We start from the raw sequence: 23,012 nt of genomic DNA on the forward strand, positions 1-23,012 counted from the left end.
TACACCTGACACAGGAGCAGCGATCCTGGGCAATGTCACTATATCCGAAAAGCATTTTGTGAAACAAAACATTTAAAACAAAAAATTACATTCTGTGAATGCATTAAGATTTATAACCTCCACATTTGACACAAAGCTGTACCAGTAACCGAGTGCTGACCTCATTAGGGAATCAAGTATAAAGAGATCGGACCATAAGGGAAGTGAGGAGACTCTTCAACCACTCACCTGAACCAGCAATGGACACCAACAAACAAACAAAAACAACTCATGGGTATATTCTAAGAGCTATAGGTTGGAATTATCTGCCTCAAGGAAAATAAATAGTGAATAGAAAAATTAATTTTAAAATGTGAAGCTTTGAAAATAGCCCTAAAGTGTAAACCCATCTATAAATTTTCAAGTTTTAGATATTTAAATAAATTTAGAACTTTCAAAATTATACAAAAATGTATTAAACATTTAAAAATAGGATTATTTCCTGTCTTACCAGTATTTTCAATTTTGGCAAAATCATAGGAAAATGGATAGCTTCTAGATCAACTTAACATAACAAATCATAAATTCAGACTTATTGGGGATCAAGTAGTAACTGGGTTATATCAAAATGGCAAGGAGGCCCCTTTGGCAACTTTGCTCTGGGCTAGTAACAAATATCAACACAGAATACCTTCTATATGAAATTACTCCAGATCTCTATGTGCACTAGGGATGGGGAATTGGGGAGAAAACCCAGAGCCTTGGACATGCTAGCCAAGTGCTCTGCACTGAGCTACATCCCCAACCCTTCAGATCTCTATATGTAGAATCCAATCTTTAACACCTTCCTATCTTGTGGCAACATGTGCTTTACCTTTTTCTACAACCTAAATGTTTTCCTATATCATACATTTCAAATTCCCTGGCAAACACTAATCAACTAAGTATTTAGCTTCCTACAGATAAAGGACTGGTATATGGTTGTTAATACAGTCCTACTTTTCTCTAAGGCCTTGGGTTGATGTTTTCCTATGCTATATAGAATAAGTGAGGTGATACTACTGCATCTAAACAACAGGGTCTCTGAGGGAGGACCAGAGGACTTGGTCTTCTGCATTGTGAATTGTAGTTTATAAACAGGAATACAAATGTAAACTGGTCAAGGGCAACTGCAGGTCAAAAGAAAATGGAAAGCCAGTCATGGTGGCACATGCCTATAATCCCAGCATTCTAGAGGCTGAGGCAGAGGGATTGTTATGAACTTGGAGCCAACTTGGCCTACACAGTGAGTTCTAGACCAGCCTAGGCTAATGTGTGAGACCCTGCTTTAAATTACAATAAAAAAAATTAGAAATGTAGATTTTCATGGTAAGATTAACCTTACATTCATTCATGAAAATGAAATTCAAACATATACTTCATACTTTGTAATTCAAGATGAAGGTAAAGGGGTATAGGCATACCAACTCCATGTTGGAACACACTGACTGTGCTCAGGGTCAGTATTATCAGAATGGAATATGGCTGCTTCCTGCTCTCCTCTGCTTGTAAAATGAATCTTACAATTTTCGACCCTGGAGAGAAACTTCCATTACTTGGTACTACTGAGTCTAACAGCAGGTACAAATGTTAAGGATATTGCTTTTAATAAGATAATCACCAGAAATAAATGTTAGCGTAACTCATGCTCATTTTCACCCAATGTAACAAGTGTTTTATTCTTAAATCAAGTGGCATGTTAACTTCGACTCTTGTCAGTTTACTGCCTGTTCTCAAACCAGGACAACAGGCTTATCCATGTAAGTCTGTCTTATTTGGACAGTAACACTGCTTTCTAGACAAGGAGTAAGGCACTAAATGGTGGTAAAATAAACAAAGGTATGATGTTTTACTTCTTTAGAATCCTAAAAAATGACGATCCTTTAGAATGACACTATTAAATCTTCACAAACAAGGCATCCTGTTAGCAACAAAAAAACAAGGCAAGGTCATGTTGAACCTAAGACATTCACTGTCTTAGCTAAACCACTTGAAATGCTGTCAAATTTAAGAAAGCTACACTAGTGTGCTAAAGGTTAAAGGCACCAAAGGAGAACTCCACTTCCAGTTCTGAGAGCTAGGAAAGCTGTGTGTAACACTGCATACCGTCTTATTAATCAGTTTTTGTGTGCATGAGTGTGCATGGGGACGTGACTCACAGAAGTTGGTTCTCTTCTTCCACAGTGTGGGTCTTGGGAATCAAACTCCATTTGTCAGGCTTGGCTGCAAGTGCCTTTACCCAGAGGGTCATCAGAATGTATCACTAGTTAAGTTTTTGTTTGCTTGTTTGTTTTTGGGACAAGGACTTAGTATGTAGCTCTGGCTGTCCTGGAGCTCACCATGTAGAACCAGCTGGCCTTGAACTCAACAGGCTGGCCTGGAGCTCAGAGAGCCACCTGCCTCTGCCTCCCATGTGCTGGGATGAAAGACGTGCACTACTACACCCGCCAGTAGTTAATTTTCACTTTGACAAATCAGTATAAATCAAGTGCTAGTTTGGTAAGAAATTTATTTCATGAAATATGAAATTAGTGCAGTGTTTCACACAGTCCTGTTTATAAAGCTAAACTAATTCTAGCACCAAATGAATATTCTGAATAACAACAGGGCAAAACAAAAAATGGCCACCTCCAGACAGAATCTACAACGCAAATGACATGTTTCTACACAGGGTTTACTGGAAACAATGAAGTATGGATAGAAAAATTAAAACCACATTTCCTTTGTGAAAAATACAACTATTAGTAAAATAAAATGTACAATTGAAAATTTTCCAAAGGAACAAACACATTATAAACAAAAATACTTTTCATTAAAACAGGGAATATAGTATGTCACCTTTTTTCATCACAATAGAACTTGACACAAAAAGCAGTCACAGAATTGCACAGTTCCATGCCCAGTTTCCTGGACATGTTAAAGGACTCCATAGAGCAGAATGCAGCTTCTGAGTTCCACGGTTTAAACTGAAGACATTCTCACACAGGATGTCACACACACCAGACTCGTCTACACAATGTACAATACTCTGAACATTGTGACCAGGCGGATGCTTTCTGCCACCTCTTTTGTTCTGACACCAGTCATGGGGGAGTCAGGTCACTTCAATGTTATTTCTCTAGCAATCAAATTATACTTAGTGCATGCTTTATCATTTGTCAAGAGATGTCTCTGAAGATAAAGAACTCAGTCACCCCACAGTTTAAAAACTAGAAAACTCATTCATTAAGATAAAAGGACCGGCTTTGGTGGCAGCACCACTGTCCTCAGCAAAGGTCCTGGTCCAAGTTCCCTATGGTACTGGGCATGTCTGCAAGAGACCACTGCTGGAAGATTTGATTATCTGTGACACTATGACATTTCATTAGTGCTATAAAAAGGTGGGATTTTGTGGAAATGTTAGGAACATTTCTGTTGTACATGATTTAGAAGTTCTCCAAATTTTTCAAATAGATCCTCCACCCACTTTACATTTTTCATACAAAGTTGAACAATTTCTTCCTGTCCTAAATCTTCATTTTTTTTCTGCACAGACGATATCTAAAATAAAGAAATAAGTTGTTGCATTAGTTTACATAGACCACTTTTTTTAGACTTAAATGCTAAGGTCTTATTAATGCACCTTTATTTATTTTTATGCACATTGGTATACTGCCTGCATGTATGTCTATGTGAAGGAGCTGGAAACCCTGGACCCAGAATTACAGACAGGTATAAGATGCCATCAAATAGGAGTGAGCTGGGAAGCAAATCTGGGGTTCTCTGGAAGAGCAGCCAGTGCTCTTAACCATTGAGCCTTCTCTCCAGCCTATTATTATTATTAAAGTGATACAGCCTTACATATATAGTCTTGGCCGACCCAGAACTCACTATATAGACCAGGCTTTGAACTCAGTGATCTACCTACCTTTGCCTTCTAACTGTTAGGATTAAAGGCATGAACCAACTTTTGGACTATCTTTTTCACCCATCCTTATTCCCAGCCATAGCAAATGATGATGTCAGATATGTTTTGATGAAATCAACCCGTTATCTTGGCTCCGCGGGGCGGGTAAAAGTCTGGGTAAAGTGCTTCATGCTTTCCTTAATTCCTCCCAACTATATATATTAAAAAGCAATGATACATACGGTTTTATATAAAATGCCTACAGAGGCCATAAGAGGGTGTCAGATTTCTTGGAACAGGAGTTACAGATGGTTATAAGCCACCACCACATGGGTGCTACGAATCGAACCCAGGTCTCCAGAGCAGCTGGTGCTATAAACCGCTGAGCTGTCTCCAGCCCCTATGACAAATACTGATGTCAACTCTATCTCAGACTACTATAAAAATAGTCAACATAGTTTGCATCACCATTTTTGCTTTCTCCTTTAGACTTAGGAACATCTTCTATCTGAGGCTGTTGCCTAACACATCAGGTACAGCTCTGTGCTAATTTAATCCGGTAATTATAAAACCCAGCACTGTGGGGCTGGAGAGGACTCAGCAGTTAAGAGCAGTTGCTGTTCTTGAAGACCTGGATTTTGTTCCCAGCATCCACATGGTGGCTCACACCTGTCTCTGTACTCTAGTTCCAGAGGATCCTATGCACCCTCTTCTGACCTCTGAAGACACACTACAAACATGGTGCACATACAAACATACAGGCAAAACCCTTAAACACACAAAATAAAAACAAATTTTAGAAGCCGGGCAGTGGTGGCGCACGCCTGTAATCCCAGCACTTGGGAGGCAGAGGCAGGTGGATCTCTGTGAGTTTGAGACCAACTTGGACTACAGAGTGAGTTCCAGGACAGCCAGGTCTACACAGAGAAATCCTATCTCGAGAAAAACAAAAAACAAACCTCTGCTGATGCCACACATAACCTTTCCATCTCAAAATTTGTAACACTGAAAAAGTTGTAGTTCTAACCTTCATTTCTCACACCCTCCCCACTTTTTGAGACAGGGTTTCTTTGTGTAGCCCTGGTTGTCACAGAACTTGCTCTGTAGACCAGGCTGTCCTTGAACTCACAGAGACTCATCTGCCTCAGCCTTCCAGTGCTGGGATTAAAGGCTTGTGCTACTATGCTCGGCTCAAAACACCATGTATTATGAAACTGTAATCAAATGCTAGCATCTTAAAAATACTGCCAGTTGCCAGTTGTGGTAGCGCACACCTTTAATCCCAGCACTTGGGGAGGCAGAGCCAGGTGAATCTCTGTGAGTTCGAGGCCAGCCTGGGCTACAGCAGGAGCTCCAGGACAGGTACCAAAACTACACAGAGAAACCCTGTCTAGAAAAACAAATAAACAAACAAACAAAAATACTGCCAGTTATATCTATCAAGTGAGGAGGCTTTCCTGCATATGAGTATCAAGAGCAGAGAAACTCAAATCTAGTCATTACTTACAAAAGAATACAGGCAAGTAAGTGCACACACATAATTCTTTTTAAAGCATCCACAAACACTGTAATTAGAATCTCTAAGAAAATTCAGATGCTAGGTGGTGGTGGCACAAGCTTTTAAACCCAGCACTCGGGAGGCAGAGCCAGGCAGAGTTTGAGGCCAGCCTGGGCTACAAAGTGAGTTCCATCGCAGCCAGCAATACACAGAGAGACCCTGTCTCAAAAACACAAAACCAAAGCAAACCAACAAAAAACAAAACACAAACAAATAGAAAATTCAGAAAAACATATTTCATTTTAAAAAAATTAAAAAAAAAAGCAATTACCTCATTCTTACATATTAGATAAACATGGTATTTATAATGATGGAGTGAATGATATAATGAATATAACTGTATTTTCTCTGGATCAACAGCAAACTCCTAAAAAAGAAAGAAGTTTACAGGTACTTTTCATGTAACAACAGAGCTAAGAATACTAGATCCAAAGTCGAATGACAACCTGGAAAATGACTTATATAGCTAGGTATGAGGCTCTCTTAATATACATAGGAAGAGCTTAAATATAAACTGTATTTTAATTCATCCTTCATCATGTTATGAGTACATGTTATTTGGAAAACTAGCAACTAGAGAGAACTCTAAATAGAAACAGCTTTTTCTTTTGTTGAGCAGGATCTTACTCAGCAGCTCTGGCTGCCCGAGACTCAGCTCCACCTGCCTCTGCCTTCCTAGTGCTGGGGTTACAGGATCTCTGTCTCTTTCTTCAAATTGGGCCCATGAGGCTGAGGATGGCCTTGAACCGGATCCTCCTGCCATCTGCCTCCCAAGTACAGCATGTAAATGTAACCAGTAACTACCATTTTAGATGCATAATAAAAGATTTCTATTATGGCTTCAGAGATAAATGTGGCTGGTGGCGTATTACATAGTCTTTCATGCTCTTCCTCTAGGCTAGACTTAAATATTTAAGTAACATTAATTTCTGACAAGAAAGGAATGGCCCAATACAAATTGACCCACAACATCCACCCCACACTAGTTCCAACATTTTTTTAATCAACCTACAACTTAGACAACTTTGGGTTTATTGTTATGTATATCATTCTGTCCTTATACACTAAATAAAAATTATTTGAAAGCATGGATTTATTATGATACCCATAGCTCTTTAGAGTTACTATTTTTGACTATGTATATAGGTGTGACTGAGCCATGTCTCTAGTCCTCTAGTACTGTAACTGTATTTGTTACACTATAAATACACAAAGTGTTTTGTTGTAGTTGTCTGAGAGACATCAATGGATCTATCTCTTCTTTGCAAAAAGTAAGTAAGTTTAAACCAAGAATCATGCATATGATTTTAATCCTAGCATTCCAGAAGCAGGTGGATCTATGAGTTTAAAGCCAGCCTGGTTTATATAACAAGTTCCAGGGTCCAGAATATCCTGGTGAGACGTTATCTCAGAAAAAGAAAGAAAAATACTAAATACCACAGTTTTTTTGTTTTTGTTTGTTTGTTTGTTTCTGAGACAGGATCTCTCTACATAACCCTGGTTGTCCTAGAACTCATAGAGATCCCACTGCCTCTCTCTGAGATTAAAGGTGTATAACACAGCATCCGGTCCTTGGGATTGCTTTTTTTTTTTTTCTTAAAAAAAAAAAAAAAAAAAAAAAAATTGTTTGTTTATTTATTGCCATAGCTGAGGATTGAACCCAGGGCCTTGTTTTAAAATTCTATGTGACCATATAAACTTAAACATGGGATGATCTCCCTTATTAGTCTATCTTATAAACTCTGTGAGCACTCACTACTGCTGGGTACAGTTCCAGGCACACACAGGAGAAACAACAGAGTCCCCTCCTCAGAGTGCAGCTGCTTATTCCCCCCAGACGACCCTTCCAGACAGCACATTTGCTAGTGTCAATGGTGTCATGGGAGCTGTGCTAACTGGAAAGGGATACACTCATAAGCTATTATGTACTTACCTGTGCAGACTTAGTGGTTGTTTTAGAAGTCCTTAGAGTTTTCTTATTATAAGCTTTGCCATTCATTTTTATTTTAGAAATAGCAGATCCTCCGCTTTTTGCTTTAGAGTCTCGAGTAATAATTGTTAGTTCAGGAAAACTTTCCAAAGCATTCTTTAAAATAATGAAGGATAATAACTGACATCAGAAGAAAACTAACTGCAATTTCCAGTCATTCAAAATTCACACACACACACACACACACACACAAGCACACACAAAAACAAATGGGCAAAATCACAGTGGGATGTAGTTACAAATTCTTTGAACCTCTTCCCACAGAGTAAGGATTTTGTCTCCCCATTTCTTGAATCTAATTATATGGCCTGATTTGTTTTTGAGCAACAGCACATTATGCTGAAGGAACTCCTGAGTTATTACCAGCAATGCTTCTTTGACTGTGAAATAAGGAAAATAGGGATATATGCACTTCTTAAAATACCACTTCCACCTTGACTAGTAGCGTGAACGAGGCAAACCAGGGAAGTCATCAGACTCTGGATGAGGATGAGGACAAGACAGTAAGAAGCACTGCTGTGTTTCCTGTTGCACTCCTGGGCTTCCGTGGGCTGCACAGAAAGCGCTTGTGTGAAAAGATCTTGGAGCAGTGTTTGATGGTGTTCTGACCATAGACAGGGAGCCGCCACTGATGGTACACTGGCCACAGGGGAGGACCATTCCTAGTCTAGTCTTTAAAATCCACTGACTTACATGCTTCGTAAGTCACTGTGACCTGAAAAGCTACCTGCAATAACAGAAGGATCCCTGTAGACAAATGTGATGACTTTGACCACAGTTTTCTAAAATCAGATTTAGCTAGCAGCAGCATGGATTTTTATGCATTAAGAGTGGTGGCGCACACCTTTAATTCCAGTACTTGGGAAGCAGAGGCAGGCGGATCTCTGTGAGTTCGAGGCCAGCCTGGGCTACAGAGTGAGTTCCAGGAAAGGTGCAAAGCTACACAAGGAAACCTTGTCTCGAAAAACCAAAGAGTTAAAAGTGCTGCTGTTACATTTATGGGTCAGTTTCACTGTTCTCTTCCAGACTTCCAGTTTCCTCAAACAGGTATTATGAGCCTGAAAAGAGTACATTTAAAAAACTAATGAAAATTGTGTTCTTAGGCCTATATGTAACAGGGACTGTCATTTGATAAACATAACAAAACTTTTGGCATATCTACTGAAGAGCCTCCATAAATTTCTACCACCCTCCTTCCTAACGTTACTTGGGCTTTTATCAGATACACTGGTGCTTTGCACTTCAATATACCCTATTTAAATCATTCTGGGTCTAGAATTGCCAGTTACAACAAGCAGAATTTAAAGTCTAAAAACAGATTGCAAGTTTGAAAACTAGTGCCACTAGGTCACTGGAGATAAAAGGAGAAAACTTTTCAATGAGGACAAGATGCTAAACATCCTGAAGGGTAAAGACAGAGTGCTACTAACTGTAGAAGGCTTTAGGACATACTTTGAGATGTGTCAGTGGTTCAACACTACTGTTGCAGAGGACCAGGTTTGCTTCCTAGCACCCACATGGAAGCTTACAATGGTTTGTAGCTGCAGTTCTAGTGGGATCAGACACTGTCTTATGACCTCTGAGGGCACTTACATACAAGTAAAACACCCATAAACATAAAAGGTAGATAAATCTAAATTAAACAGTCACCAAGTTTATCACAGCAAGAGGAAGAAAATATTCTGTGATCTTTGCTCTATGTGGGGGCTGTATAGAGCACTGAACCTGAGACCTTATGTGTTTTAGGCAAGCATTCTACCACTCACTGAACTATATACCCCTCCTCTATAGTACAAATTTCTTTTGTTTAGATTAGTTTTTGTTTGTTTTTGAGATAAAATCTTATTAACCTGGCCTGGAACTCACGGTCATCCTCCTGCCTCAACCTCTGAATGCTGAACTTACAGGTATGCTACACCTTGTTCTGATGGTGCTAATTACTTCTAAAGAAAACATTTTTTTCTTAATGTTCTTTTTGAAGCATTTCAAAAAATCTTAACTTTGTTACAAACACATACAATACCATCAATGGAAAACAACTTAACTTTGTTACAAACACATACAATACCATCAATGGAAAACAACTTAACTTAGTTACAAACACATACAATACCATCAATGGAAAACAAAAACGAACTTTGCCTTAGTACACATAATCAATAGTTCTAGATGTTACACATTAAAAAGGAAATCTGGGAAGTCTTCTGGACTGAGTAGCTTTTATGATAAGTTTTCTGAATTCAGATTATCTTACAATTCTGTATTTCTGGTAACAAAAGTACAAACTTTTTTTTTTTTTTGGTTTTTCAAGACAGGGTTTCTCTGTAGCTTTGGAGCCTGTCCTGGACTAGCTCTGTAGACCAGGCTGGCCTTGAACTTACAGAGATCCACCTGCCTCTGCCTCCAGAGTGCTGGGATTACAGGCGTGCGCCACAACCGCCTGGCACAAACTTATATTTTTAAGATGCATTAACATTAAAAACTAGAATTCCTCATATTTCTGCCTCCACTTTCCAAGTGTTGGGATTATAGATATGTTCCTACACACCCAGCTAATCTTTAATTATAAACATTATATATAAGTTAAAAATATTTTAAAATTATTTTTTAGGCTTATTTTATTATTTTATGTATGAGTATTTTGCCTGAATGTCTATCTGTGAATCACGTGTATAGCAGAAGAGGGCCTGGAATCCAACCTGCGTCCTCTGTAAGAGCAGCGCACATTCTTCTCTGCGGAGTCATCTCTCCAGCCCAGAATGTGTAAGTCATGAGAAGATTGCATGTACACTGTATGGGAAGTACATGCAAGCAAAACACTCATCCACACACAGAAAATAAAAATACGCCTTTGAAAAAAAAAAGATATAAAAGGAATACAAGACTTGAACATGGCAGTTGAAGAGAATTACTTCTGGGAAACATGAAAAACAATTATAGGAGGAATGTTATATATAAATGACTAGCTGGACAGTGGTGGCACACACCTATCCTAGCACTTGGAGGCAGAGCCGGGTGGATCTCTGTGAGTTTGAGGTCAGCCTGGGCTACAGAACGAGATGCAGGACAGGCACCACAACTGCACAGAGAAACCCTGTCTTGAAAAAACAAAACAAAACAAAAATAATAATAATAATAAAAAAAAAATAAAAAATAAAAAATAAAAAAAAGCTAAAAACATGCTAAACAAACTCATAATAAATAAACAACAAATCTTGTTACATTAAAAATAAATAAAAATTACTGTGGTGCTGGTAGTGTAGTGCAATGGCAGAGCACTTGCCTAGCATGCATGAGGTCCTAGGTTCAATTCCCAGCTCTAGAGAAAAACAAAAACAAAAACAACAAAACAAAACCAAAACCAACCAAACAAACCAAAACCAAAAAACAGTATTACTTTAATGCATTTTTCTTTCTACTTGTTTGGGACTGACAGTTCTTGAGGTTTGCTGACACATCACCAAGGGGAAGTACCTTGAATGGCTGATCCAAATGAAGATTCACAAGAAGTCTTTTCCGGTTATCATTCAGCATTCCATCTATTTTTTTCATATGTGGTAAAAGTAGCTCATCTGAAATAACATTTCAAAAGGATAAACTATCAACATAAGTGTTTGCTAACACCCATTTTTTTTTTCTTAAACCATCTATATATTAGAACACATTAAATTCACTGGCTTATGTAAAATGCAGCTTTTAAGAAACAGGCTTTTGCCAGGCAGTGGTGGTGTACAAACCTTTAATCCCAGCAGTTAGGAGGCAGAGACAGGCAGATCTCTGTGAGTTCAAGGCCAGCCTGGTGTACACAGTGAGATCTAGGACAGCCAGGGCTACACAGAGAAACCCTGTCTCAAAACAAAAACCAAAATGAGAAAAGACTCGTCAATTAGCTTTCAGAACAGAGGTCAGCCTGCAAAGTAGATTTCATCATAGCAAGTGTAGCCAAAGTCTTGCATCTTTTTTCTTTCCCTATTTTTTTGAGACAAGGTCTCATTATGTAGCGCACATAGAAGCAGGTATAAAGACAAGGTCAGCTTCATTCCACCTGTGGAGCCTCTCAAGGGCCAGGGTTACATGTGTACATCACCACCCCTGGCACCTTAGCTCAGTTAAAACGAAAGGATGACCATTAGAAAGATGATTAATCCCCTCAACTTCATTTATTATCTAACAATAGTAATACTACAAAATACAAACTCTAAAATTCTATAAATTCTGAGTATAAAACAGAGTATGAACAAGACTTGTTTTTCTGGCTAGTACTAGAGATGAGGCCAGGCCTTGCACACACTAGTTAGGTAAGTGCCTTACCATTAACTACAACCCCACTCAGAGATTTCCTTGGTTGGTTTGAGATTGGGTCATACTATGTAACTCTAGCTGGCCTGAACTAAATATCTAGACCAGGCTGGTCTAGAACTCACAGAGATCCACCTGCCTCTTACTCCTGAATGCTGAGATTAAAGGTGCGCACCACCACACCTAGCTGAGACATTCTCCATTCACTGTGATTTTGGGCAAAGCCAAAGTAGGGAAAGAAAAATTATTACAACCCATTGTCAAACATGAGTTAAAATTGTTATGTTTAGAAAAGGGGACGGGTGTGGTGGCTTACTCTTGTAACCCTGTCTTAACCCCCCCCCAAAAAAAACACAAAGGGGGAGAATCAAAATACAACGGTCGTGCTGGCTTCGGCAGCACATAGACTAAAATTGAACGATACAGAGAAGATTAGCATGGCCCCTGCGCAAGGATGACACGCAAATTCGTGAAGTGTTCCATATTTAAAAAAAAAAAATACAACGGTAACAAATAAATCATTTTCGATATTGTACTAAATACCTGAGGTTATTAGACTGTTAATTTCCCAGTATAGTACTGGCATTACATATGCCATAACATAATATATAAGTAAGTAACAGGCAAGCATTGGGGGGAAAATGTCATGTGTGGTGGAATATAAAGTACTTGGCACTTGGGAGGCACAGGAATGTGGTTCCCTGTGAGTTCAAGGCCAGCCTTGTCTATAGAATAAGACATTTTAAAATAAACAAACACAAAACCCCAATAATAAATAACAAAACAAAAGAGACGACAGTGAGAAAATTCACTTAAACAAAGAACTTTTGAATGTGCTCCTTAGCAGGCCATACCGTTGCTCTTTTCTAGGGCTTGCATAGTGTCTGGATCCAGAGCAATGCTAACAAGCAATTCCATGTAACTCTTGAAAGTCTCCTTCATTGCTCTTGTGTTCAGAAAACGAGTGACAAAGGGGGCCGGAGGGTCCAATTCTAGGACGAATAAGAGATAAGATACTAAATTCTTCCTTCCTGACAATTTTAACATTATTTTTCTTTATAGCAGTACCCTCTAAACAAGACTGGAGATACCATTTCTTCTATTTTTTCTGGGGGTGATGGGGGAGGTTGAGACAAGGTTTCTCTGTTGTTTTGGTGCCTGTCCTGGATCTTGCTCTGCAGACCAGAGATCTGCCTGGCTCTGACTCTTGAGTGCTGGGATTAAAGACGTGCGCCACCGCTGCCCAGGCAGTTTTTCTAATTTAAGTCTTCCTGATTCTTTGTTTAGAGACAACCCAGGCAGTGTTGGGGAGATACCTCGGTCAGTAAAGTGCTAGCCATAAAGATCTGAATTCAGATCCCCAGTTACCCACATTAAAAAGCTAAGTGTGAGCCAGGAGGCTGTGGCACACACCTTTAATCCCAACAATCGGAAGGCAGAGGCAGGCGGATCTCTGTGAGTTTGAGGCCAGCCTGGTCTACACAGGGAGTTCCAGGACAGCCAGGGCTACACAGAGAAACCTTGCCTCAAAACAACAACAATAACAACAACAAAAACAAAACACCAAACCAAAACAACAAGCAAAAGCCCATTGTGATTGGCACACACTTCTAATTCCCAGGGTGGGAAGGTGGAGAGAGGAGGATCCTTGGAGTTTGTTGGCCAGCCAGTCTTGCCCAATCATCATACTCCAGAATCAATGAGAAATCCTGTCTCAAAAAGTAAGTGGATAAAGAACAGAAGGCAGCAGACACCAATCTCTGGTCTACATATGTGCATATGTATCAACACACATGACTGTGCAAAGACACATAAGCATAGACACAGACAGAAACATCCCAGATGAACAGTTGTGGCAGGTGAGGCAGGAAGATCAGGAGTTCAAGGTCATCATCAGCAATTTACCAAGTTTACCTGGTTCCCACATAAGAGACAATCACTGCAGAGCTCGTTTTGTTGTGGTGATTCAGGGTTTTGCCCTCGGCAGTCTTCAAAAGCATTAACCTCGAAAGTGCTGAGCTTATAGGTCTGTGTCACCAGGCCAGAACTGCAGAGCTGGTAATACAGACAAAGCCTGGACTGGGAGCTTTCTCAAACAGAACCTTTGCTTGTGGTGGAGTTAAGAACAGTGTTAAAGGGTACACTTACAAAAAGCTGCCCAGGTGATTGTGAGGCTTGGTACCACTGTAGCATCTGACACACAGGCCACATAAGAGCCGGTTTCTCTTTTGACATCCCACACCTTAGACCTCTTACAACTCAATGACTTCTCTATGTCTAGTAAAGAAGCCAAGAGTTGGCATAGTGAAGTCAGGAAGAGGCAGGATGAGCTCTATAAATTCAAGGCCAACCTAATCTGCTTTAAGTTCCAGCCAGCTAAGGCTACATAGTAAGACTCTTGTTAAGAAACCAAACAGCTGGGCAGTCGTTGGCACATGCCTTTAATCCCAGCACTCGGGGCTGAGGGAGGGAGAGAGAAGAGGCAGGTTGATCTCTGTGAATTCAGGGCCAGCCTGGTCTAGAGTTCAAGAAAGTCCAGAACTGGAGAGATGGCTCAGCAGTCAAGATGCTCTTCCAAAGTTTCCAAGTAGAACTCAAAGTCCAAGGGATCTGACATCCTCTTCTGGCCTCAGACAAAACACTCATACACATAAAACAAAAATCTAGGCCTGGCAGTGGTGGCGCACGCCTTTAATCCCAGCACTCGGGAGGCAGAGCCAGGCGGATCTTTGTGAATTCAAGGCCAGCCTGGTCTACAGAGCGAGATCCAGGAAAGGCGCAAGGCTACACAGAGAAACCCTATCTCGAAAAAAAAAAAAAAAAAAAAAAAAAAACTTAAAACAAGACAAAAAACTGGAGACTGGAGAGATGGCTCAGTGATTAAGAGCACATACTGTTCCTGGAAAAACGATGCAAATTTGGTTCACAGCATCCATAGTAAGCAGGTCACAGCTGCCTGTAACTTCAGTTCCAGAGGATTTAGTGTGCCCTTCTGACCTCTACAGGCACTGTACTTAAATGCAGAAACTCAAATCCACATTTAGAAACACACACACACACACACACACACACACATACTACACATAATAACTAACAATAATAAACTCCAATTATGGTGGTACAAGTCTTCAATCCTGACGTTCAGTAGGGAGAGGTAAGCATTTCTCTGTCAGTTGAAAGCTAGCCAGGGAATCCTGTCTCAAACAAACAAACAATCAAAAAACAAACAAAAACCCGGTGCTGAAGAGATGGCTCAGAGGTTAGAAGCACTTGCTGCTGTTTCAGAGGTCCTGAGTTCAATCCCCAACAACCACATAGTGGCTCAAAACCATCTGTAATGAGACCTGGTGCTTTCTTCTGGCCTGCAGGCAGAACACTATATACATAATAAATAAGTCTTTAAACAAACAAACAGACAAACAAACAAACAAACAAACAAAAAAACCGGAAAACCAGGTTAGGCATGGTGGCTTGCACCTTTAAACCCAGCACTTGGGAGGCAGAGGCTGGTAGATCTCTGCGAGTTTGAGGCCAGCCTGGTCTACATAATGAGTTCAGGACAGCCAGGACTACACAGTGAGATCTTGTCTCAAAAACAAACAACAAAACCAAAAGAAAACCCTAAAAAGTGACACTACTAGCCAATGATAAAATTCAGATGATTCCAAGTAAAATTTAGATTTCTAGAAAACTTGAATCTACTATTGTAAGCTGGACAGCTTCACAATATTTGAAGGCCTTACTGATGATATCAGTAGTGAAATCAATGATTTACTTTTCAGTATTGATTATTGAACTCAAGGTCCCATGCATGCCAGGCAAATGCTCTACTAATAAGCCATACCTCCACCCCTGCTGAATGTTACACTTTGTAAATATTCTAAAACAAAACAGAACCTAAGTATAAGACCTAAAACCACAGAACTCAAAGAAAAATACAATAGATTTTAAACCTTGATTTCCTTGGATTTAGCAAAGGATTTTGACCATGACAAGAGCACAAGAAACAGAAGCAGTAAGTTGGGCTCCATCAGATTTAAGTGATTTAAAAAGACACCTACAGAATGGGAAGTTATTTTTAATCATACAGGTAATAAAGGTTAAAAACTCAGAATGAAGCAAAGCACATAGAAATCACACAATTGAGGATCAGGAATTCAAGGCCATCTTGAACAAAATAGGGCATTGTAAGTCAGCTTGGACTACATACAGAGACCCTGTCTTGAAAACATATTCAATCCAGGGACTAATATCAAGAAATTCTAAATTTAATGACAGAAAGACGAGGAACCATTTTAATAATAAGCAAGTAATGGAGCTGACTGGTGGTGGTGCACACCTTTATTCCAAGCACTCAGGAGGCAGAGGCAGGTGGATCGCTGAGTTTGAGGCCAGCCTGGTCTACATTGAGTTCTAGGACAGCCAGGGCTAGAGGTTACCAGCAACTAGAGTAGGAGAAAATGGAAAGCCACTGTTTGTATAGTATACATTTGGGGTGATAAGAGTAATGGGAATAAGTAATCCTGACGGTACCACAATAATGCAATTAATGCTACTGAATAACACACACTTAAAAAGAACAAATATTAAGCACAACTTGTGAAATATAAAGAAGGAATTGTATGAATTTTCTTAAGGACTTCCTCACTAAGTGTCCCCTCACTCACTATTTCCAATGACAATGGATATACGAGACTATGATAGATGAAACATGCACTTGAAGAGTAAGACAAACCAGCAGATACTAATGTAACGAAGCATGAGCAGAGTTCAGCAGAGCAAGAACATTGTCAGGGCTGGAGATGGCGAAGCGGTTAAGAGCACTTGCTCTTTTAGAGGACCTGGGTTTGGTTCTCAGTGCCTACAGGGTCATGTATAACCATCTATAACTCCAGTTTGGGGGGGATCCTATGCATCTTTGGACCTCTGTGGGTGCAGGCACACACATGGTGTACATACATACATGTCTGTAAACACTCATACACATAAATAAAGAATTTTTAAAAGCTGAGATGTCAAGTATATGTATCTGAAAAAGCAATTCAAATTCTCTTCTCAACAATACCTGCGGGTGCCATGATATCTTTAGACTTTAACTAAATTCACATATAGTAACAAACCGAATGTACAAGAGACATGAAAAAAAATCTCACAGTGTTAATAAGTAGTAATCGATTCAAAAAAATATTTTAAACATTTTTAAAATTTAATTGCTACTTAGTAAATCTAAATAGACTGAGCTTATTTGTTAAATGAAATGTACTTCAAAACTATAAAAATATTCTGAAAGAATTTAAAAATTACCATCATGCAGCCCAGGTGGTGGCGCATGCCTTTAATCTCAGCACTTGGGAGGCAGAGGCAGGCAGAGCTCTGAGAGCTTGAAGTCAGCCTGGTCTACATAGCAAGTTCCAGAACAGCTAAGAATACACAGAGAATCTCTGTCTCAAAACAACAACAACAACAACAAAACAACTATAAGCTTGTGGGACAGTTCAGTGGGTAAAGACCCTTGTTATTAAGCCTGATGACTAGAGTGATTCCTGGACCCATATCCCACATGGCAGGAGGGAACTGATTCCCCCAGAATTCTCCCTGGACCTCCACATGTGTGCCATGGCATATGCACACTTACACATGCATGCACGCATGCAATGTGAAAATAGAATCAGCATATAAATCCCTATTATTGGACTTAAAAATCCTAAACATGATGTTTAACTAGTGACACCTAGTGGTCTGCCATGTTACTTAAGAAAATTTGTTCTTGTTACTTGAGAAATCTGTATAATTACAAATCAGAACCCAAGTCCTCCTATTCTAAGCAATGAGTACTTTTTTTTTATTAAATGTTTATTTATTAATTTTTTTTCCATTTCACATACCAACCCCAGTTCCTCCTCCTTCCCCTTCTCCTGCCTCCTCACCTCCCTCCCACTCTACCCCCATCCACTCCTCAGAGTGGGTAAGGCCTCCCATGGCAGTCAACAAAGTCTGGCATACCAAGTTGAAGGAGAGCCCAGCCCCTCCCCATTGTATCAAGGCTGAGCAAGGTATCCCACCACAGGGAATGGGTTCCAAAAAGCCAGTTCATGCACCTAGGATAAGTCCTGGTCCTGTTACCAGGGACCCCACAAACAGATCAAGTCACACAACTGTCACCCACATTCAGGGACCTAGTTCGGTCCCATGCAGGTTCCTGAGCTGTCAGTCCAGAGTCAGTGAGCTCCAACTAGCAGCAGTCAGCTGTCTCTGTGGGTTTCCCCATCACGTTCTTGATGTTGTTGTTGTTTTGTTTTTTTTTTTTTTGAGCAATGAGTACTGTTAACTGCAAAAACTACAAATAATGCCATATGTGTGTGTGTGTGTGTGTGTGCTTCTACCTTGAATATTTACTTTACACTTACTTATCTTGTATGTGTGCACACATTGCATATTTGTCACTGCACACATGTGGAGGTCAGAGGACAACTAACAATAACAACAACAAAAACCTCACACATGCCCTTAATCCCAACACTCAAGAGGCAAAGGCAGGAGGATACTTGTGAGTTCCAAGATAGCTTTGCCTACATAGTGAGCTCCATGACAACCAAGACTACACAGAGACCCTGTCTCAAAACAAAACAAAACATTTAAAGCAGATTTTAATACTGAGGATTTTATATATATATATATATATTATGGCTCTAATTCTAATACAAACAGCTCTCAGACAATGACACAGATCAATTCTCAATTATATTCTCAACAACCAATTAATTCCTCATTTAAGTACAGATCACACACGCTCAATTTCTATTGTCTCCCCTCCATTCCTGTCACCACTACTTGGATTCCGATAGCATTTTTGCCTGACACTAGGTCTAATAATTAATTTCCTCATGGTGCTTCCTAATGAAGTTTCTCCAAACACTCTCCTTTGTTACAGAGAAGCAAAGCATTGCAGCTTTAGGATGGCTGGGATGGCGGCCCTTCCTTTCCCTTCACCATTAGATTTTAGGTTGGTTTGTTTATTTGTTTCTGGTTTTTGTTTTGTTTTGTTTTGGTTTTTGAGACAGGATTTCTCTGTGTAGCTTTGCGCCTTTCCTGGAACTCACTTGGTAGTCTAGGCTGGCCACGAACTCACAGAGATCCGTCTGGCTCTGCCTCCCGAGTGCTGGGATTAAAGGCATGCGCCACCACCACCCTGGCTGTTTGTTTTTTGAGACAGGTTTCTCTGTGGACATTGGCTGTCCTGGAACTTGCTCTGTAGCCCAGGCTGGCCTTGAAATCACAAAGATCTACCTACCTCTGCCTCCCAAGTATTGGGATTAAAGGCATGTACCACCACTGCCTAGCTCACCGTTTATTTAAGAAGAATAATGGTCAGTAAAATTTCCTGTTAAGAGTCATATGGTGTCATATGGTGAGCCAGGCAATGGTGGCACCTGTCTTTAATGCCAGGAGGCAGAGGCAATGGATCTCTGTGAGTTCAATGCCAGCGTGGTCTACAGAGCGAGTTCCAGGACATCTAGATCTACACAGAGAAACTCTGTCTTGAAAAAAAACAACAAACCAACCAACCAAACAAAAAACCTACAGGAGTTATATGGTGAATATGTTATTTTTTTCTGGTCACATGGTCTCTGTACCAACAACTCAAAACTTTCACTGTAGCAGGAAAACAACAATATGAAATCATGTACTCCCAAACAGTATCTGTGGGGCTGTATTCCAATAAAATTATTCACAAAAGTTGGGTAGCAATCAAGCCAGTCTGTCAACCTCTGCCCTCTGCTGAACTGTTTTAATTTTCTGTACATACCGATGTGAAGTCACAATATGCCCACAGGGTTGGGCTTGCCTGGCGGACCTTCTAGTTATTTCCTGTTCAAAATAGCCATTTCCAGGTCAAAACATCTTGTGTGTCTAGGACTCCATGGCTTTACATGGTTGCATAAAGTGCGCGCACCCATGTAATCTACGCACATGCGTGGCTACGTGGAGTAGCCACAGAAGTTCCTGTACGCATGCACGGCCCACCCTTTATAAAGCTGGCGCCATTTTGCACAGTTCTCTTCTCTCACTTTCCTCTTGACCACGTGTGTTTCCCACAGGCCTGTTCATGTCTGTCTCTTTCTCTCCTATCTTAATAAAAACTCTTCAGTGGATCTGTTGTGTTTTAGGACATGTTCCTCGTGGGGTAAGAGCACCAAATAACTAACACATACTATACTCCATGTTTTCAGAGCTAATAGAATGTGTGCTTTGTATTCTTGCATTGTACATGTTGTAAATTCTACTATGGCAAACAATGGTAAATATACTTGATACATCATGTTATCATATTGTACTAATCAATTACAGATTGGATTGTTTTGTCCTAGATTTGTTTCCTTTTCTCTTCTGGCATAAATACAGGTGTACCATACAGGATTTGTTTGTTTGTTTTTTCAAGACATTACTAGGAAGTTCTGGCCATTCTGGGACTCAGTATGCAGATTTCAAATTCAGAGATCCACTTGCCTCTATAGGCATGTGCCATGCCTATTTTTTCTTCCTTTAAGATTTATTTTTTTGGTTATGTGCATGTGTACATGCCTCTTTGAGCTTATTGCACCGAGTGTGTGTGCAGGAACTAGAGTTATACAGAGTTGTGAGTTGCCTAGATCCTCTTGGCCACTAAACCATCTCACCAGCCTGAGGACTAGATTATTCTTAGTAATCCCCAGACTTAGTATGCAACTGGCATTCCTCAGCCAAGAAGGCATCAAGGTGAGTTTTGCCTTTCCTGCTTTACAATGTGCTCTATATGGTGTGATTTGTACAAAGCATAAGGAAATTGTACAATACAATCTTCCAGTAAACCAATCCAAACTGAACTGCCACCATTACCATGCCCCTTCATTCCTGCACTCTGTCTGAAATTATCAAAATGCTCATTTCTTGGGGGAACTCACCCTCATCCTCACTACTGCTAGAACGGACCTCAGGAGATGATTCGGACTGTGATGATGAAAATTCTTCTTTCCATTTCTTCCGTTTCTTTGGTGGTGGCTCAGCCTTCATTTTAAGCTGTTTAACTTTGGGTTTTGTGGAAGAGGCTTTTGTAGTTGTAGTTTTTGATACTGGTGGGTCAGAAGTTTTACTGCTACTACTTGGCTTAGATAGAGCATTTCTGCAATGTTAAAACAAATTTCATTAACATCATTAAATCTTTTAAGATTAAAAAAGAGATAAAAGAACTCTTATGCTGGGTGATGGTGGCACACACCTTTAATCCCAGCACTTGGGAACCAGAGCCAAGCGGATCTCTGTGAGTTTGAGGCCAGCCTGGTCTACAGAGCAAGATCCAGGACAGGCACCAAACTACACAGAGAAACCTATCTCGAAAAACCAAAAAGAAAACAAACAAACAAACACAAACAATAACAACAACAAAAACAAAAAAGAAAGATAAAAGGACTCCTATGATTAATAGGAAAAGATTAAACACGCTAGACCAACATTTCCAAAATGAAGTCCATGTACTATAGAACTCAATGGTCACTCCCATAGCACTTTCTTGAAATAGACTGTTTGACACTGGCACTCTATGTTCAGTTATTAAGGGGCTATTAACTCTATCTTTACCCCATCAAGCCCCTTATGGTTCATTTTTCCAGAGAACATGAGATGCAGAAAGCCAAGTCTGGCCCTGACACTCTAGTAGTGCAAGGTTTTGACACAGAAATGCAAATGCATCTGTTTGAGAACCCCTGAAGATTTGTCCTATGCTGAATCTAGAAATTTGTGTGGTTAAATTCCATCATGACAACTGGGCAGCAGCTTGAAAACAGGTGGCACAATCTTAATTAAAACAGACCTACATGACACTAGATTGATGAATACCTAGGGTTATACGCACATTCTAGTACCCATCACAGTCATGCTGCAGGTAACCCAGGCACATTGATTTATGATAGAAAAATCTACTGTGTGCTAATTTATGTATAATGCACATGTCCATGTGTGTCCCTATCCCCACAATTATCTCATTGTAAACCTGACATTCACTTATTACTTTCATTTCATGGAGAAAAGAGCTTCAGAATGGTTTTGTCACAAAGAGCTATGTTCAAAACATTTTGCACCTTCTGTTTTTTCCACTTTACTATAGTGACACCAAAAAGACCTAAGCAAAGAAGTTACCTGATCCACCACAGAAAAACACTAGCTTTACTATGCTCAACCCATTCTTTGAAAAGCATTCACTTACTGCAAAACGGACAGTATCATTCTCAGCCTCTTTAACTGATGTGATCCTTTATATAATAACAGTACTCAAACAAGCACTTAAATATATTACATAAAAAACAAATACCTGATAGCTTGTGAAGGCTTATTTCTTGGCTTTTTGGAACACACTCTGACATACTCCTTTTTGTTTGCATTTTCAATGACCTTTACATATATTCTTTTGTATTTAGTTTTTGCATCTCCAAAATATCCAAGGTACTAAGGAAAGAAGTGAATTATACAATTACATATCTATACATAAATACTACTTTGTTGACCTCACTTCCAGCTATTATTTGCATTTTCTAAAACATAGCCCTAATCAGACTGGTTTTATCCTGATTTTGAGAAGGGTAGGAGTGGGGGAGGTGTATGTGTGAGAGTGAATATGTGAATGAGGCAAGGAGGAGGTGCAAGTGAGTGCAGGTACCTCAAGAGGAGCTGGACTTACAAGATGTTTTCGGTTTCCTGGTACCAACTCAGGTTCTCTTCAGGGACAATATGTGCTATAAACTGCACAGCCATCTCTCCAGCTCTGTTATTTCATTTATTTGTTTTAAATTTTGTGTACACATGCCAGTGTAGATGTGTGCATGTGAGTGCAGGTGTTCTCAGGTATCAGAAAAGGACACAGGATCCCAGAGCTGGAGTTACAGTTATAGCTGCCATGAGGATTCTAGAAATAGAATCCAGGTCCTCTGCAAGAGTAGCCAATGCTATTATCAGAAATAATGTCAATGCAACTAACCCTGCTCATTGTATCTTGAATAGTCAGTTTAGAGAAGCTGATGGAATCAAGCATTTTACTTACACTATTTGTAGCTGCAAATTCTCTTTGCCCATCTCGAATTTCCGGAACAAATTTCTGTAACAAAGCTTTCTGTACTTTCCAAATAGCTGGGGGCTCTTTTCCTATATTTAAAGCCTCCTATAATAAGCAGATTTAATTACATTTAGGACAATACCAATATACTTATATTTATAGAATTACTGTAAGGAGG

General features: G+C 39.8%; 1 protein-coding gene and 1 non-coding gene across 2 annotated transcripts in view; one reads left to right on the forward strand and one right to left on the reverse strand.

The window, feature by feature from the left end:
• Window positions 1-2,396: 2,396 nt before the first annotated feature.
• The window catches only part of Qser1 (glutamine and serine rich 1), a 59,507-nt gene continuing 38,891 nt past the window's right edge, over window positions 2,397-23,012 (reverse strand). The window contains exons 5-12 of the mRNA XM_036184941.1: window positions 22,823-22,939; window positions 22,097-22,230; window positions 20,694-20,911; window positions 12,606-12,743; window positions 10,927-11,024; window positions 7,396-7,548; window positions 5,734-5,829; window positions 2,397-3,558 (exon numbers count right to left, since the gene is read on the reverse strand). Coding sequence (XP_036040834.1) covers window positions 3,418-3,558; window positions 5,734-5,829; window positions 7,396-7,548; window positions 10,927-11,024; window positions 12,606-12,743; window positions 20,694-20,911; window positions 22,097-22,230; window positions 22,823-22,939 — 1,095 coding nt within the window. The 3' untranslated portion in view covers window positions 2,397-3,417. The remainder of the gene's footprint in view (window positions 3,559-5,733; window positions 5,830-7,395; window positions 7,549-10,926; window positions 11,025-12,605; window positions 12,744-20,693; window positions 20,912-22,096; window positions 22,231-22,822; window positions 22,940-23,012) is intronic.
• LOC118583352 lies at window positions 12,135-12,240 on the forward strand. The gene has a single exon (XR_004944923.1). It is a non-coding gene; the product is annotated as a U6 spliceosomal RNA (small nuclear RNA).

This window comes from Onychomys torridus, chromosome 4 (genome assembly GCF_903995425.1).
Source record: "Onychomys torridus chromosome 4, mOncTor1.1, whole genome shotgun sequence".
Taxonomy (NCBI): domain Eukaryota; kingdom Metazoa; phylum Chordata; class Mammalia; order Rodentia; family Cricetidae; genus Onychomys; species Onychomys torridus.